Source organism: Poecilia reticulata, chromosome 14 (genome assembly GCF_904066995.2).
Source record: "Poecilia reticulata chromosome 14, P_reticulata-male-v2, whole genome shotgun sequence".
Lineage (NCBI taxonomy): Eukaryota > Metazoa > Chordata > Actinopteri > Cyprinodontiformes > Poeciliidae > Poecilia > Poecilia reticulata.
The window spans coordinates 8,922,283-8,940,350 of record NC_088843.1 but is presented as its reverse complement, the minus strand read 5'-3'; the positions used below and the strand labels follow the sequence as shown (position 1 = coordinate 8,940,350).

The window sequence follows — 18,068 nt, the reverse complement described above, 5'->3', positions numbered from 1 at the left end:
AAGGAAGGCAAGCTGTAAGACAAGAAGACCTTGAGCTGTGTCTGCAACAGAACACTGTCTACATCGCAGTGTTTGAAGATGCCTCCGTGACAAGCAGGCGCAGACGCCATATATGATTAAGTCAAACTCACTAATGCATTTTAAACAGTGCCGCAGCATTACATACATGTTACGGTATCTGCTGTGTCACACAAACTATTTATAAAGAAAATATGTTCTGTACTGTTGTAAGATCTCTCAGGCACATTTCTGCATCTCTGAGCTGTTTTATTTTATTTTTTTTAGCCACTTCACAGTCCACCTCCTGCTCTGCTCTTTAACCTGTTTGCTAAGTTGATTCCACGCAGGGAGTCTTTAAGATCACCACTGTGTTTACTGACACGCTGCTGAGGATCAGGAACATGGCGAACCTTGCGCCACGATCCCCGTTGTTTGATGTCAGCTTGTAGAATCAAGAAAAATGGTTCGGTGCTATTCCCTGCAACACTCACTCTGTGGGGAACCAACACGTACAATCAGTAATTGCTGACCCCTGGGCCCTTCCTCTGGTTACCTCTGAGCTTCAGCAGCAGCTCATCCATTCTTAATCTCCTGTGCAATACGATACTCTTAAGGATTGTGGTTGGATCTGTTTAAGAGAATGTATCGATTGGTAAGATTATGTTTAATTGGTAGAAATTTTGAGCTTCCTTGAGATTTTGATGTATTATACGGCTACATTTTCGTGGCCAGTAGCAACAGCCTGAGATTAATGGTTGTTGTCGGACAGCAGTATCTATGATATCGCATTCTTGAGACGTGTCATAACTATTATCATCATGAATGTCTCATATATATATATATATATAAATGTGACATATAACAAACATATAACATATAACAAACCTAGCAAATCTGTTGCAGTGTCCATATTGACTAGATTGTTTTTTTTTCTGTTTTTTTTGCTCGTGTAGCATGACTCATACAGTTTTTATGACATGGTTGTCCAGCCGTGTGCAGCTGTACAGAGAGAGCCTCCAGGATTATAAATTCCTATAACCTGCTCTTTAGCAGTGTTAAAATCTTTGCTTGTAAATTTTTGCTACGTTTATCATAAAATTGACCGAGCAGACTTTATTGTTTTTATTATCTATAAAATGTATGTTGCTGCTTTAAAGGGAGAAAAAACAGCTAAGTTTGCTTTTAAAAGCATTAAGATTTATGTAAAAGCAATTTAATATAAAACTGCAATAGAGTAACTTTGTGATTACATGGAAATCCTACTTGTAGTTTTAAAATAAGTGTATAAAACACTTATTTGGCAACAATTCTTGAGTTATTTCTGCTAATTCATTTACATAAGCTGTAAAAATTCTGAAATAAAAGCTTCATTTGAAAAACCTTTTTAGACTTTGTCATGAAATGATGAAGCGCAGGACCCAAATGCAAGGAGAGAGCAGGCAGGTGAAAATAAACAAAATTAAAGAGTGATTTTCAAAATCTAAGGCCAAAATTATTACATGGCTATGGGAACACCAGGAAACAGACTGGTGGGAACACAATGATTTGACCAAGTGAGAGATATTTAGCTGCAGAGTCGATTGCTGAACATGGAAAATATGGTTGATCAAAAACTGGGTGCAGCTGTGAGGAGAGATGGCTGCTGGAATACACAGAAAACATCAGGATGGACTAAAATAAAGCTGAACATAAAATCTCCAAGGTCCTTGTGGTGAGTAGACAACTTTTTGTTACTATTACGGTACTTAAACTGCATTTGTTACTGTAGATAGTGATATTTTTTTTACTTTTTAAAAGCAGCACAGAAAACACAAAAATAGATTCAATCCCATTCAGAGCTTCACATTAATATTTAGTTCCAAACAGGAATTAAAATAGCAAACGTTTCAAGTTTAAAGACAGGCTATTATTACTAAAGTAAAGTTTTGATTTCTCTTTTGTGCAGATGCTCTATTATGTTTTTCATCTTTCTTGCATATGCATGACTTTTGCATAGTGTGTGAAAGAGAAACAGAGAATATTCTCTCTTTAGCTTCAGGAAAGTTTTTTTTTTGTTCATCAGACTCCAAAATCTTAAATACTTTGATGAAATATGAGGTAATTTGATACAAAAGCATTGAAAAGAGTGTCGAAAGAAGTCAATCTCACACTCATTTCTTTTTCTAATTGCAATTCAAGCAATTCAAGATTGCTTTTCCCAGTTGAGCAATAAACCTACTAAGGCAGCTGTTGTCAAAACCTGACCTGTAAATCATTAGCCTTGCTTTTGGTTTTACTGGGTTACTCAAATTCTTTTTTTTATAATTTCTTTTTTTAAGATTTTAATTTATTGAGGTTAAAAAAAAAAAGCAACAGCAAAAATTTTAACTTGCACAAATAAACAAACCACTTTCACTCCTATTTTGACTTCACTCCACTTGTTGCCTGGCAATTTTAAAGTTTAATATTCCTGCGCAAACATTTAGGTGAAAAGCTCCTCAATCTCAAACCTACCAGGAACTTCCTCTTGACGGTCTTATGTTTACCAGCCAAAGGTTGCTGATGGTTTCATGCACTCTGTGTTCAACTCTTCAGTGTTGGTCTTTTGAATCAGTTGCACCGACACTTTGGAAAGCGTTTCCTCTAACTGTTGGATTCACAGAGACTAATGACTCTTTTAAATAGCATCTGAAGGTGCTTTTATATAGACATGCATTCAGCTAACTCTGTCACTTTGATGCTTCTTGAATCACATTTTTAAAATTTGTTCAATGTATTGTTTTCAATTTCTCTGTTTTGAATTCATTAATTTAAAATAATTGTTACTGGGGTTTTTAATAAACCTTACTTTAGAATCCTTTAACCTCATTCTTGCTTTATGAAACCTTCACTGTATTTGTGAAAATAAAAAATTAGGATTCTTAATTTTCCATAAAATATATAAATAAAGTCTAATTTTGACTAGCCAAATAAATGTAATGGGACAATGCTGTTTGTGAGCTGCTTAGTTTTTTTTATGCAAGCTTTAAAATATGAACGACGCACGATCAGTATTTACCATGGAATGCATTTAATATTACTCTTAATGTTTGTTATGTAAATGTTTTAGTTGGTTAATGGGTGTACAGTGCAGTTCAGCGGAGTTGCCAGGGTTTAATAATACATGATGGTACCCAGCCCTGCTCTCCTATTGTGTTGTTAGTGTCTTACTATGGATAAAAATCACCACTGTCCTCAATTTGAACTATATACAGTTCTGGAGGAAAAGAAAAAAACAACACTGCATTGAACCCCATTGAAAACCTCCTGGTTATTCCACCAAATATTGATTTCTGTACTCTTCCTGAGTTAAAACATCAGTATTGTTTCTAAATTAATATAAACTTGTTTTCTTTGCACTATTTGAGGTCTGAAAGCACTTCATCTTTTTCATTAATTTGACCATTAACCTGCAAATGAATGCTACATTTTTGGTTGGGATTTTGGAGAAATGTTGTCAGTAGTTCATAGAATAAAAGAACAACGTTCATTTGACTCAAACAGTAAAATCAGAGAAACAGCACAGTTAGTACTGGGCGCAGATGATCTGACGGATCTCAATGAGATGTTAGCCTGGAGAAGATGCATGGCATTTATATACCGCGGCTCAATAAAGACTCATTAAATAATTGGGCAAATTGGGTTATCAATGACATTACAGAAACTGGAGATTTATCTAAGATTGTTTTAAAGACAATCTCCTGTGGCATCTTCCCTGGCAACCATTGTTTTAGCAACAGTGCGGTAGCTGCAGACATTTCCAGCATGCACTGGTTACGTTCTGTAGGTGATCTTAAGGTTCCTAAGCTGAGAAATGTGGTTGTCAGGCAGAATTATTGCCACCCAAAGAAATTATCCTGGAGTTTCTTAAGTCTCACCTATGACAAAAAATGCTGGAAAGCTGATGATAAAGATGAAATTAATAAAAACTGAGATATGTTGCAAGGAAGAGTGGGCTAAGGTCACTGAGTTAAGATGTGGCATCAAAATCACCATCAAAATGTGCAAATTTATATGATTAATTTTTATAGTTTTTCCCCCGTTTCAAAGGGTTTATTTGGTTTTCTGTTGAATTTTACAGGATAAACGTCCCATTTTATGGGCGCAAACCTTTGAAGCGATGAAACGTGCACACACTTTTCACAAAGGGTGTGTGTGTAATTTTGAGAGCCTCCGTGTGAATAAAGTTTTCCATTGTAAAGTGTTACCAGGCATATTTTATTTTGTAGATGTTCTGTTTCTATTAGTCTTTTATGCAATTTAAGAAGAAAAACCAGCAGGCTGAATGGATAAAATTCATGTTTTCGGGGCTTTTCGGTTGGCAGAAGATAGAGATGCACATTTGGCTGTGTTATTGTTTTGGGCACAGGTCTCCAATTTAATGACATTAATTTACAACCCCGGATAAATGCTAGAGCCCATTGTGCTCATGATCTGTAATTGGCCTGCTGCTTTTAATGAAAAAACTGGATGTTATCCAGTGAGAAAAGCCATTAGATGTACAGAAGGCTCAGGGCCATTTTACAAGTGCTGCTGTTAAGTTGTCGCAGTTTTGTAACGTAACAGGCTCCACAAACACAAAGAAAGACACTTTAGATTCTGCTGCATCTATATGATGTTTTAGAAGCTTTCTGTAGATTTTTTCTTTTTTTGTTTTTTGTTTGCATTGGACATTTCATTTAAAGCCGTCTTTAAACAGTCATCATAAACCGAATAAATATAATGTGAAGTAATACTTTGTGTTTTTTTTTTTAAAAAAGCCTTGGTTTCTGAAGAGTTTACTATAAAATTCCTTTCAAACATTAAAGATGACAAGGCCCACAGTTCCTATATGAGCTAGATTCAGCTGGTTTGCTGGATAAGGATTAGATTTTTTTTTTTTTTTTTTTACATTTGTAGACAATTGACATTGACCGAGTTGCCTCTCCGAGCTCTTGTGGGGAATCGCTGTCTCTATTAGCTTAGCTGTGTCTCCATGTTGATGGAACTGGCTGTTAAAAAGATAGAGGATTATTACTGTAAAAACCCCACAGAAAATGTGACATGCGGAATCATAAACGGGCTTGAGCTGTTGCACAGTCTTCTTGCTGTAAAGAAAATGTGTTTGTCCTGCCTTCGTGTTTGAATTTTTATACCACTTGCTCATTTTAACGAGTACAGGCTGGAGAAGGATCGACATGCGACGATGCTTTAAACCTGAAAGGTGCCGCAGCCCTCCTTATTTCAGCGTGCACAAAACGACCAATGCGTTGTTTTTCAAAATCAATACGAACCTCGGCTGTATCAGAAATGGTATTTCCCACACCGTGCGTGACCCTGACAAATAGCAATTCATTCTGCAAGGAAAGTGTCAGCTTTTATGACCTTCCTCGATGCAGCTGTTCCCTTGATAAACTTGTCTGTCAGTAAGTTTTTTCAGCCTACAGCAATCTGATACTTTGGTAAGAAATTTGGCTTGATCTTGTCAAGAAATCTCTGCTGCACTTCTTTTATCCGTTTAAATTTTTCTTTTCCCCCTAGGAAGCCAATTTTGGCATCAGTTTGCTCTGATTGATAAGAAGAAGCCCCAGTAGCTGCAGATATTCTTGAATGTTTATAAAAGGAATTAAATGCCCGAAATAAATTATACTCTAATTTGAACGGGACTGTGTGAGCTAATGTATTCTGGAGGAATCATGAATATCTACAACTGTTCCATTCTTTTGTGAAAGCCGTAATAGATTGTGGCTGTCGATTTTGTGTTTAATCGCTTAATTGGATCATACGAGTGGTTTGCTCTTTTATCTTATTATAATAGATTTAAGGCATTTTTGGGTAGTGAGCTCTACCAAGCTGTGTATTCTGTACACTCCATACTTACTGTTTGTTTATTCTCTTGCTAAAACGTAAATATTCTGGGACGAGAAGGAATCATTCACGTAGAATCTAAAGTTCTACTTATTTTATGAGTTGTAGCATTGTTGTACCCAGTCTGCTCCCATTTTATCATTCCCATCCTAACACTACTACGTCATGTCAGTGTTACAACACAAAACTACAGACTAAATAACTTACAGTTTCACTCAATCTGCCAGCGACTTTAGATGCACATTTGAATCTAAAGTACACGAGCCTGCACATGGTACATTTTTAAAATTTGGATTCTTTGATACTGTATCCCTTTTTGCATGAGATGGAGCAATGGTGTGATCTCACCTTATTTTGGCACTTTGCTGATCTCCTTTTTGTTGAAGCCAATATCTCTTGTGCCAAAAGTGGGAAAGTAAGTTAGGCTAATTGAAGTACTGCCTAGCCATTGTGTGTGTGATGAAGGTGTAGCCAAGGCTTCACATTGGGCGAGTCACACAGGTGCAGATGAGCTCCCCATGTCACCAGGACAAAGATAAACGGTAAATGGATCAAACTTGTGTACTGTTGTGTAGGACTGTACAATATTAGGAAAACTTGTGAAACGGAGTAATATTGGTTAATGATTTGTTCTGGTGTTAAAGTGGGGTCAGGGGTTACTTCAGTGGGACATTATTCTAAAAGATTGTTGCTAAGTACAATATTTGATAGCAGTATGGCAATCCTTTTCGTGTCGACAGAAAAACTTTTTTTTCAACTTTTCTTATTTATTTACCGACTTGTTTTGCTCATTTGTACCTTCTTTCTTTGAGTGCCAGGAGGAAACCTGTTAGGGGCTTAATATTTTTCAAGTTACTCAGCCTTTATGTTGTGCCAACATATTTTTGTGGGTAATTTTCAAACGTCCCACTATCGTTTTAGAAATTAGTTGACTTTAGCTGCTTTCTCCGTTTGCTTGATTGTGAGGGGATATGGTAGGCTGCCAGATTTTAGAGAACCCATTACTAGTGGAAAACATCTTTTCACTAGTCAAAATCTTTGTTTTTAAAAGTTGCCCTTAAGAGCTTCTAAATGCTGATTTCTGAATACATTACCCTGATCTCCATATCTCCCTCCTTAATAATTTGTTAGATTTTTGTAATTCATTTGCCACGGTATTGGTAATGAATGCAGATTATTTACCTTTTTTTGTGCAATCAGAGGCTCATAATGCTTCCAGCAATTCATTACACATTCTTCTTTCATGTTTTAGGATATTGGGATGCTGAGCAGAGTGGAGGCTGTACCTAGGCTGCATGCCTAGCTAACCCATGGAGAACTGACAGGAGCAGTGCTGGATGGAGGCCAAGTCACTGGATGGCGAAGACGAGGAAGCACACAGTACTGTGGATCGCTCGCATTGTTTGTTCTCTTCCTCAGATGAAAAGTAGATGCGCCTCGATTGTCAAGAGATGGCAAAAACAGATCAGGATAGGCAGTCAGTGCTGAACAAACTGTGCTGCACATAGGAGTTTGAGTCTTATTTTTTTTTCCTTTCGCCTATTTTATGGTGACTTCAAAAATATTATAGACGTTATATAACATTCCCTGATTAAATTGGTGAACACACAGGCGCCAACAATAGGAAGCAGAGAGAAACCATCATGGGCAGCTGTAAACGCAAGGTTTCCTGGTTTTTGTTTTTAGCGTGTTTAGTGTTAGCAGGAGTAGCCTTGGAATACGAAGGGGTACCGGGTCAGTGGACTCGCTATGCTCAGTGGGACGCTAAGTCGACCGGCGAGCTGAGCTTTATTCTGAAGACCAACATCACCAAAGCCCTGGTCCTCTACCTGGATGACGGCGGGAACTGCGACTTCTTGGAGCTCCTGATCGCAGAGGGGAGGCTTCAGATGCGATTCACCATCCACTGCGCAGAGCCGGCCTCCCTCCACACGGAGACGTACGTCAGTGACCAGCGTTGGCACAGAGTCCTCCTCACCCGCAACTACAGGGAGACCCGATTAATGCTGGACAACGAGGAGAAAGTGGCCGAGGTGAAGTCCAAGAGGAAAGAGATGGTTGTGGCCAGCGACTTGTACGTCGGTGGGATCTCACCCGATGTGCGTCTCTCCGCTCTGACGTCGAGCACCGTCAAGTACGAGCCCCCGTTCCAGGGCTTTATAACCAATTTGAAAGTGGGAGATGCTCTGCCTGTGCTGCTGGACGGTCAAGCCGTGCACACTGATTTGGAGTACATATGTGATGCATACTCGCCCTGCAGCAACCAAGGCCTGTGCTCTGTCAGCCAAGGAGAGGTCCTCTGTGAATGTATCAATACCAGCTATAGAGGAAGGTACTGCCAAGAAGGTGTGTAAACTCCAATCTTCTTTCTTCTTTCTGCAAGATGTGTGAAAAGATTTACAGGCTAGATGGAGTTTCATTCAGTAAGCAAGACCAGACGCTGTTTTAAAATTCATAGCAAATCTATTAATTTAAGGCTCACACAATTATTAATCTGAGTCCCTCATAAGTTTGCCAACAGCTGCTGAAAATTACCAAATGTTCAAACGGTACATCTGCTCCAGGAAAATAAATTGTAATCTTCAGTTCTATTATACAGATGCACTTGATCTGTCACAGCCTAAAGACAAAACACACTGATTTCATATTGGGCAACTCATAAATCATGTTGACATGCTGTGTTTCAGAATTATTCTTGTTTTTGTCTTTAGTTTTGCTGACTGGATCATTGTTTACATTATCCTTATGATGATAGTTTGGACTTTTAGTTTGAGGTCTTTTTTTCCAAAGGTGGAGTGATTATACAAACAACTTTAACAAATTATATTTGTTTATTCACATTTTTCTTCAAAAATGCTCAAATATTTACATGCAAGCACAATGTTTGTTTAGTGTTCATTTTTTAAGGAATATTTTTAAAAAGGAATTAAGCAGCGATATAATTCTGATTGCTGCAGCTCTTAGAAATTGGTTTCCTCTCTGGTATGGAGTCAGCTCTAACCTCAGACAGGTTTGAGGTTAGAGTTTTGGGAAGACTTTTCCCGACCAAACCAGTTTTTACAAATGTTTGGGTTAGTTGCTCCAACTCAGGCAACTGCTGAGATGAGGCAAGATTGACCTTTCACCTCATCTGTCCACAACTATCAGTAAAAATGGTTTGATACAGTAAAGCTGCCACCATTCTTTGGTTTTCTATATAATCTTCTTTTTAAGTTTACCCTTATTTATGCAGGTAAATCATGTGGAGATCCACAATGTTGGATGCAGGTGGCTTTGTGCTTGGAAATCAACTCATTTTAACAATCTCTACCTTTTCTGCCTCAGAGAATTGTAAAATATTCAAGCCGAATTGTGCTCTAAACTTGTTGCTCCAAAGAGGGAACCAGCCAAATTTTAGCAGACATGCATATATTATTTTGATTATGTGGATTAGAGAAACTCCTCAATTAAAAATCATTGAAGATGTACATATGTTTAGTATTCACTCCACCCTGGGAAAAAAAAAGAGAGAGAGTGGTTTGTTATGTGAACATGACAAACACGCCCCTGATGGGCGCATGCAGACTTCTGACTGGAGCCGACGTTTGTAATTCTTTTGCACTAAACGGCAGATGCTACCATCAGATGCATTTGTTTGGCCCATAAATGGTACCAATATGTTATTAATATCCCCTTCTAAACATATAGTTCAAACTCTCATTGAGCTCCTGGGGATAATCAATAAAGCCCACTTAACAGCAATCCAAGACAAAGTATGCTCCAGCAGTGCTCACAGGCTGCTCGGTGAAGCAGTTATCTTCACAAGACAGAGGATTTAAGCCGTCTAATGTGATCGGTGGTTGCATCTTTTCTTCTTCTTCTTCCTCTTCTTCTTCTTCTTCTTCTTTTTTAAATGCTCAGACATCTAACAGGCCTCCCAAAATGGATGTCATTTCCTTCTTCTGGAAAACGCTGAGCAAAGAATTTAGCATTATAAAGTGAGCTCTTAATCTCCTGCAGCTCGGAGCGGAACGTGTAAATGCGGAATATACTTTCCACTCTGCACTTAAGGTTTGCTGTTTTATGAATGTTAGTCATTAAAAATATGACTGACGTGGAAACCATGCGGTCCAACCGCAGGGTTTCTTTATTGTCTAAAATACTAAAGATCCCCAAACTGCAGTCCTTTTAATTTAACAGTGATTGTCTGAAATTCATTTATGGGCCACAGATGTGATACAATGCCTCCATTAAAGGGCATTCATTCTATTGCTGTGAATATAATGGGCAAAAAAAAAAATCACACCCCACCCCGCAAGCCTGAATTGTTTTAGCCAGCATGCATTTTCTTATTCAGAGCAACAGCAAGAACATATATAACATAGCACGGTGTATCCATGGTTTGCTATGCACATTTCATGTATTATTCTGTTGTCAACATTGTAAACGTCAGTTTTCTGCTCTTTGTTCCCCTGCAGCTGTCCAGAGAGAAGTCGAAGGTAAGGAAATGCATCTGATAATGAGTGCGAACGGAGAACGTGGCCTGTTTTATGGTGATGTTCTAATTTGCAAAGGATATCACCTTAGCATGACTGTGTGAGAGAGTGTGTTTGGTTATTATAAGGTTGTTATTTTCAGTTTGGACTGCAGTTCCAACATCCAACAAATTAAGCTGAGCTGAGACATACTATTGCCGGTCACAGGGTCACGAAAAGGGAAAAGCGCCTAATGTGCTGAACGCTCATTGTGTACATAATCAGCGCGCTCAAGGTGACTAAAGGTCTGCAGAGTGCGTGGGTGTCACACAATATGGACAACATTCACAAACTCCATAAAGGAGCAAATGACAGTGCAGAGTTGCAGTTCAATTATTTATGAATCCTTCTTTTTTCTGCCTCTGCAGGGCATATTTTTCACATTTTAATTACTGTTATACGGTTTGCTTTGTATAGTGTGCCATTAAGTGCTGAGGTCAGTATGTGTGCAGTATTAGACTCAAAATTACTTAACTCAACATGACTGATCACTGAAACCTTAACAATCAACTTGTGTGTAATAAGATTTAGAAAGATGGTTTTTCTTTTCATGAAGGGGGAGAAGAAAAAAAATCTTGTGCTACTTCTACTGACTACATTTTGGTTTCTAATGAGGTGCGCATACCGAGCTGAAATGAAGATTGAGCGTGAGTTGGGAGATTTGTTTAGTCGACATTGGAGAGATACATCCATCTCCCCCCCAGTAAGGACTCACGGTTCTGGTGAAAGGGCAGCCAACGGACTCAGGAGACCAGTATGAGGTGTGCTGCTCTGGTGCACGTTATAAATCACTGTAGCTTACACAAGATGCCAAACCCATACACACACCTGTTTTCTGAAGTCCTACCTCTGGCACACACAGTTTGCCATATGACGACAAAATAGACAAAAAAATTCATACCTTTTGAATGTTTTCCCATTTTGTCACGTTACAAATACAAAGTAAAAAATTGTTCTAAAGCAGAAAAGAAACGCTGCAACATTTCTACATTGTTTCACAAACTAAAACCAAAACACTCTGGCCTTGATTTTATTTTATGTAGGGTTACTCTAAATAAAAGCTAGCATAGCCAAGTGCCTTCAGAATGAATCTGGTACATTGAGTCAACCTTTGTGTAGAGTAGCAGAGATCTTAGGAATGGGCAATATTAAGTAAAAAATAGTTTGTAATAATAATGGTTAAAAGAAGCCATTGAAATTATCTGCAGTCTATTAAGCAATTATAGCTATGACTGTATGTCAGTGCATACAGTCATAGCCTCACAAACGCGAATGCAGCTCTTAAAGTTCCCTGGTCTTTATTCAGGGATACTGAGACAAAGTAACTTTTTTTATTTTTTAATTATTCAGATTTTTATGAGAAATTTAAGAAAAACATGTATGGTTTTCTTTCAACTTTGCATTTATGCAGTGCTTTGTGTTGGCCTATCAAATCTCATCAACATATACAGAAGCAGGTGGTTGTAATGTGATAAAATGTGAAAATGTTGAAGTGCTACGGACACTTCAGCAAAGCTCTGCAGGTGCGTGGAGCTCAAAAAGCATGAGAACAGAATGTGTGGCGATGGTTGCCTTAGTGTAGATTCTCTGCTGCTTTGAAGACTTAGTCACAGAGATATGTGATTTTTATTTTTAAGCAACATTTAATGGGTTTCATCTCAGCACAAATTGCAAAAACAAGCATTAATCATTACTAATGTGAGCAAAGATGTCAGGACTCTGCTTACAGCTAAATTGCAAGGAATATCAAATGACATGCGCAAAAAAAAAAGAGCACATCAGAATGTTTATTGGATTAAAGCTTGACACGGAAACAATCCCCCATTGCAGAACGCATGGAAACAACACTGACAAGAGTGGGGAAAAAAAAAAAACACACATTCACCAGATGCCTCTTTTCTGTCCTTCACACCAGCCTGTGAGAAGGAGCCAGTCTTCTCTGTTGCCCTTGCATCAGCTGAAATAGACCGATCTATGCATTACCTAAATCGCCTACTCCCAACAGAGATGACAAAGATGGTAACCCAAATGCTATATTTGGTCTTTGCTGTGTGTTTTTAAGTGGCACAGGAGTAGTCTTTATTTGTCTGAGGAGCTGCTCTAAGATGGTGAAAACCTCTCGGATTAGCAGGTGAGTCCTCTGAGTTGTCCGTCTGCATTATGCGGCACGCGGGCTCGCATTGATCTGTCCCCACAAAGGCCGCGCCGGAGCCTGCTCAGCTGGCGAAACAGTGCAGCAGCCTCTGACGTGCTGCGAGATCTGTGAACGAGAGATAAGGAAAGCCACCACAAGAGGCAAATGGAAAGAATGGAAATCACTCCAAATATATGTCTTATATATATCTTAAGCATACACAGATATATTTATATGAAACACATGCTAATAATGCAATTTTAGTTGGAGGGTGGACAAAACAAGTGTTAAAGTTTGTGAAGGACAAAGGACACGTAGGCTTGCATTTTGGAGCAGCAGTGACTTTGGTCTAATCCGTCATTACTATTAGCCCCGAAACGTTGTACTTTTTGTGGGCAAAAAAAAAAAAAAAGATTGGTAAATCCTAATCCGTCTGTGCTGCCTCTTTCTTCTCAGATGTCTGCTAATTAAAGCCACAATAATGATGCCTTTCAACATCCCCAACTGTTTTCACTTTATGTTTTTGTCAAAACGCTTGGAGATAATTGTTTTTATGCTCTAGATAGAACATCTTAAAAGGGTAATGTTGCAATAAAAAGTACAAATAAATCGTTTTCACTTTACATAGTCATGCCAAAAAGTATTTTCTCCTCAAGCTCAGAGTTTTAAAAGTAAAAAAAAAAAAAAAAACTAAATACACGTTTCTACTATGTTGGATGAAGGTGAAAAGAAAATCATGATGGGCAGTAGACAGAGAAAAAGGAAAACAGGAGAAAATATGTCTCAAGGAACACCCTTCGCTTTTCGCTGTTATTTCACGTTACTGAACAATGGTGAAAAGCTTTCTTGCTCAGTGGAAACAGGTTTTTCTTTTTTTACCAAACCAGTTGAAGTGCTGAAGTAGAAGTAGAGCCAGTTTGTAACTGGTTCCATTTTTCACAGCCAGAGAGCCAGCTTGGTGCTACGGCATTACTTTAATTGAAATCTCTCTTCCAGTAAATGTTTGATCCTCCCTCTGTTATATTTTAAATTTCTGCACAGATCATATTGCATGGAGACCGTTAATATCTTTCACATTATTCCAAACATTTATGTTAATATCATCAACTTAATTTATTAATGTGAAAACAACAGTCTGTTTGTGAATACTTTACATAGTCATAACCAGCTGCTCTCTATTTACAGGTTTAGAAACTGTAATTAGGCAGGGTTCATTAAAATAACCATAATTTTAAAATGCACTGCAAAATACTGTTTGATTTGGAAATGATTTTCACAGCTACAAAAAGCAATAACTCTTTGACATAATCCCCAATCAAAATAAGTTTATTTCATTGCTAACCACAATCAGTGATGCTCTTAATGTTTTGATTGATTATTGGTTTTCAAGAGCTTTACCTTTAGCTCCTGACGAAAACAATTCCTTCCTTTCACCCAGTAAAGGTTTTGTGCCAAGATGGCTTTTACCGTGACAAGGTTGGTGCCTCTGGCTGTGGAAAAAATAACCAGTACTGAGAAAGTACCAGTTCACCAAGTCCTGTTTAGTAATGGCATTTGCTGCTTTGGAAATAATTGGGACTTGAATATTGTAGCAAAGCAGAGAGAAGTTTTTGGGTAGGATTCTTTTTTTATTCATGTACATTATGCATACAAAGCACATGGATGTGAATTAGAGATGCACCGATTAGAGATTTGTGGATGATTTCCAATTGGAATTGGCATTTTAAACTTTCTTAATTGTAAACTAAACACTGTAAGCAACAAACCTTTGCATTGAGTACTCAAATAAAGTTGAACTATTCTTTAATTTTGAGAATTAAAAAATCTACCAGGCATTTTTAGCAATTTGTGTGAAATGTATTTATTTTTTTGTGACATTTAACAGACAATTCCAGAAAGAAAAGTTCCAGCTCCCTGGGTCTAGCATAATCAAAATACTAATCATTGTAATAAATAAGTATCACAAGTAAAGTAAAGGGCTGTGGAGCTGGAAAAAAAGCCAGGAAGAAATAATAAATGAGTGAGTGAAGGCCTTTTAAAGTTCATACTATTAGTAGGTTTCAGTTGGTTATTGAAAATCAGCTTTTTCCTGTCTTTATATTATATTAGAATATAAAAATACATGTTTATTGAGAGATGGCACTAACCTGTTTGTTGTGCTTTTGGAAATATGTGGGGGGGGGGGGTTATTTGATAGTATAAAGATTGTCATCCTTTCCCATGTTGAGTGTATTCTTAACCTGCAATAGATCATTAAAATAGTTGAATATGAAACTACTGACCCCTCAGCATATAAAGAGCATATAAAAAAACTGCAAAATTTGTTAATTGGATTCTAAATCAGCGACAGAATTCCTGCAGTTTATCACTTGATCTAGAAATAATAGTTTTCCTTTAATGTTGCTTCTTTTTGCTGCTCACTCATCCCTAAAATTGAGAAAAATCTTCCATCTGGTACAGCTTCCACACTGAAAAGTTTTGTGCTGTTTACAACCTTGTAGCACTAAGATTTACTGCATTTGTTTATTCATGAAAAAAACATGATTTTTTTTTTTGTATTTCAAAGCAGTTGGTCGTGTTGGAAATCATTCTGTTCCGGTTACCGTCAGATTTCTCGGTGCATCTCTAATGTTTATTCACAGAATGTGAACATGAACAAACCAAACCAATTATTTCCTGAAGCTTCCCCAGAACAAAAATCAGCCAATTTACATCTTCCTAGTTCAATTAGAAATTGACGATGGTTATTTTCCATTGTCTGACAATAAAAACAAATGACCTTTATAAGGCCAAGTCAGAAGGATTCTAAGTAGCGATTCAAAGTAGTTTTGTTCAGCGGTTTAGTTTGCTTCTTATTTAAAAATAGAAAGCTGGTAGATTATGGGTAGGACGGGCAGCTTATTTCCACAGTCTTTCTCCTCTTCTGGGACTCTACAGGTCTGAGCCAGTTATCTCTGCATTTCCACTCACTGAGATTTGGGTGGAAGGCGCAGCAAAGTAGGAAGCACACATTCAATAGTTGGCCGCCTCTATGAAAGGGCAGGAACGACACCTCTCCTAATCCACACGAGTGTTTTGAAATATCGTCAGAGACTTAATTCACCGACTGGTGTGTTCGCGAGGCAACCACCTTGACCTGTTTTCTCTGCCAGCGTTTCAGAAAGATGCGGATTTTCATTGCCCAGTGCACTACTGAAACTGGTGGTGTGAGGAGGCTAAATGTTTTGGTCAAAAGACCTTCCTTCAGCTTTGTAGCAGAAAAGCTGGAGGAGGAGGAGACCAATTGGATCTTAATCCAGTCGCATTTAGAGAGAGAGAGTGAAAGAGAAAGCTTTGTACTGTACATGCACAACCCAGCCATCTAAAGAAAAAGTGAATCACTCGTAGGTTTGTGAAAAGCAAGTACAATATGCAAAAGAATGACAACAACAACCTGCAGGCCATCCAAGCAGCAACAAAACACATAGCAGTACAATTTAGTTTGACTCAGTGTGATTCCACCGTTGAACACCAGAGTCTGAAGCCCTTCTGTCACACCTTCTTTATTCTGTCATATATTCAGATATTGTTTGTTTTCTGGAAGATGATTGTACATATCCGACTAAAAACCAAAATTTTTTTCTCTCTCTCTCCCTTTCTGGTGACTGGGTTGATGCATCGATTGGCCTGTCATGTAGATTGCACAGCCGCAGTGTGGGTGCACACAGCAGCTCTTTGTCTGCTATGCAGACTGGGCTTTGGCTGAATCCTGTGAGTGAGCAGAGGCTCAGTCACTGGCTTTGCGATGGCACACTCTATCAAAAGCCTACGTGTTGGCAAGCAAGGACCCTCCCAGGGGTAATTATGTTCATTCCACACTCAGAGCTGCGGCATTAATAGCCTTGTTCAGCTGTACATGTGAGTAGATTTCTGCAACCTGGCCCTTCTGAAAGTTTTAACTAATGACTAAAATGGGACAATAGTGGTAATGTAAGTATTAATGAGTAATATGAATGACTTACTGTGCAGCACTGATGAGAGCCGTTTGTGTTTATTGGCACAGTGGCCTCACGGTTGCAGGTGACTTATGCTGTGCAATTTTCAGCTGACCTACTGAGATGTTGCTGTGCCTCACATGTGTATGTGCATTACAGAAGAGGTAAGGATACAGAACAGAGGCGTACAGGAATGTAATTCTCACCGTTTTGCTCTACATGGTCTACATATGGCAAACCCCTAAGGATTTTATCCATTGTCACCTGCAGTAAGGTGCCTCGTTACTTTGCATTTACTTTCCATTGGGATGAATCGTGTCGCTCCTTCCCTTTTATAGAGCTGTGCAAAATCAAAGTCTAAATATACAGAGCCTTGTAAAAAATATTCACATCCTTTAACTTTTCGCATTTTTATCAATGTACAACAACCAACTGTAATGCATTTCATTGAGATTTTATTTGACAGCTCAACACATAAGATCATGTAATTTTGAAATGGATGGAAGGAGATGCATGGTTTAAATTTTTGGAACAAATGAATAAGCCCAGCTGTTCAGTGAAGGCCTCAGAGGTTTTTAAGTGGACAACAGTGAGCAAACTTCATCGTGAAGTAGAAAACACAACAGATCAGGGATGAAATTAAAGAGAAGTGTAAAGCAAAGTTGGGTTATGAAACTACTTTACAAGGTGATCGAAGGAACTCTGGTTAGAACTACCAGAACGCAGGGTTAGACATAGTGGTGGCGACATTATGCTGCAGGAATATTTTATTTTAGGAATGACAGGAAAGGTGGTCAGAGCTGATGAAAAGCCAGGTAGAATTAAATACAGGACAAGATAATTGTCTTTCCTTGTGCCTAAGCTTATAACAAGGGCTACATTGGGAAGACTCAGGTTTAAACAAAGTTGCTTGATGGAGTCTAATCTAAATTCAGTCCTGAGTCCAACTGGGACTCTGTGGCAAGACTTGAAAAGTGATCTTCACCAATGTTTACATGAACCTCAATGAACATGGAGAAATCAATACAACTACACACCACACCTTTTAGGTTTTTAAATGCACCATTATGTTTTACTCTGTGTTGAAATGTCATCTAAAATCTTCATAAAATGACACAAATATATTTTTTCTATTTATTTTTTATTTCTTAAATATGCCGGAAGGTTAAAAAGTTGAAGGGCTATGAATATATTTGCAAAGAACTTCAAAAAATAAACTGTGCATCTGCAAAACATAATAAAAATCGTTGAATGAGCCTTTACCAGAGTGCGGTTTATTTATACGAGGTGTTTTCAATACACGGCAGCCTCTATGTATAGTAACACATCCCAAACGTCTGCATCTAGTAAACATACAATATGTGTTCCATTAGAAAAAAGCATCTGTGTGAGCAACTACCTGTGCGGGTTGCGCCGGTCAAGATGTTTTTTTCTCTCCTTGCCTCCCCTCTCCTCCCTTGAGATGTTTGTCTGTTTGAGTTTAATTTTCCCCTTATATTTTAGTTTGAACTTTGACATCCGTACCTACCCCCAAGGATGTCTGTCACAAACTGCAGTCCAACATTGTGACAATGCTTTTGT

The 18,068-nt window shown here is 38.2% G+C and overlaps 1 protein-coding gene across 12 annotated transcripts in view; it reads left to right on the top strand.

Annotated features, from left to right (window-relative positions):
• The window catches only part of nrxn2a (neurexin 2a), a 182,094-nt gene that overhangs the window by 37,149 nt on the left and 126,877 nt on the right, over positions 1-18,068 (top strand). For all 12 annotated transcript variants that reach the window (XM_081615817.1, XM_081615826.1, XM_081615822.1 and 9 more), the window contains exons 2-3: positions 7,118-8,211; positions 10,323-10,343. In XM_081615817.1, coding sequence (XP_081471943.1) covers positions 7,509-8,211; positions 10,323-10,343 — 724 coding nt within the window. In that variant the 5' untranslated portion in view covers positions 7,118-7,508. The remainder of the gene's footprint in view (positions 1-7,117; positions 8,212-10,322; positions 10,344-18,068) is intronic.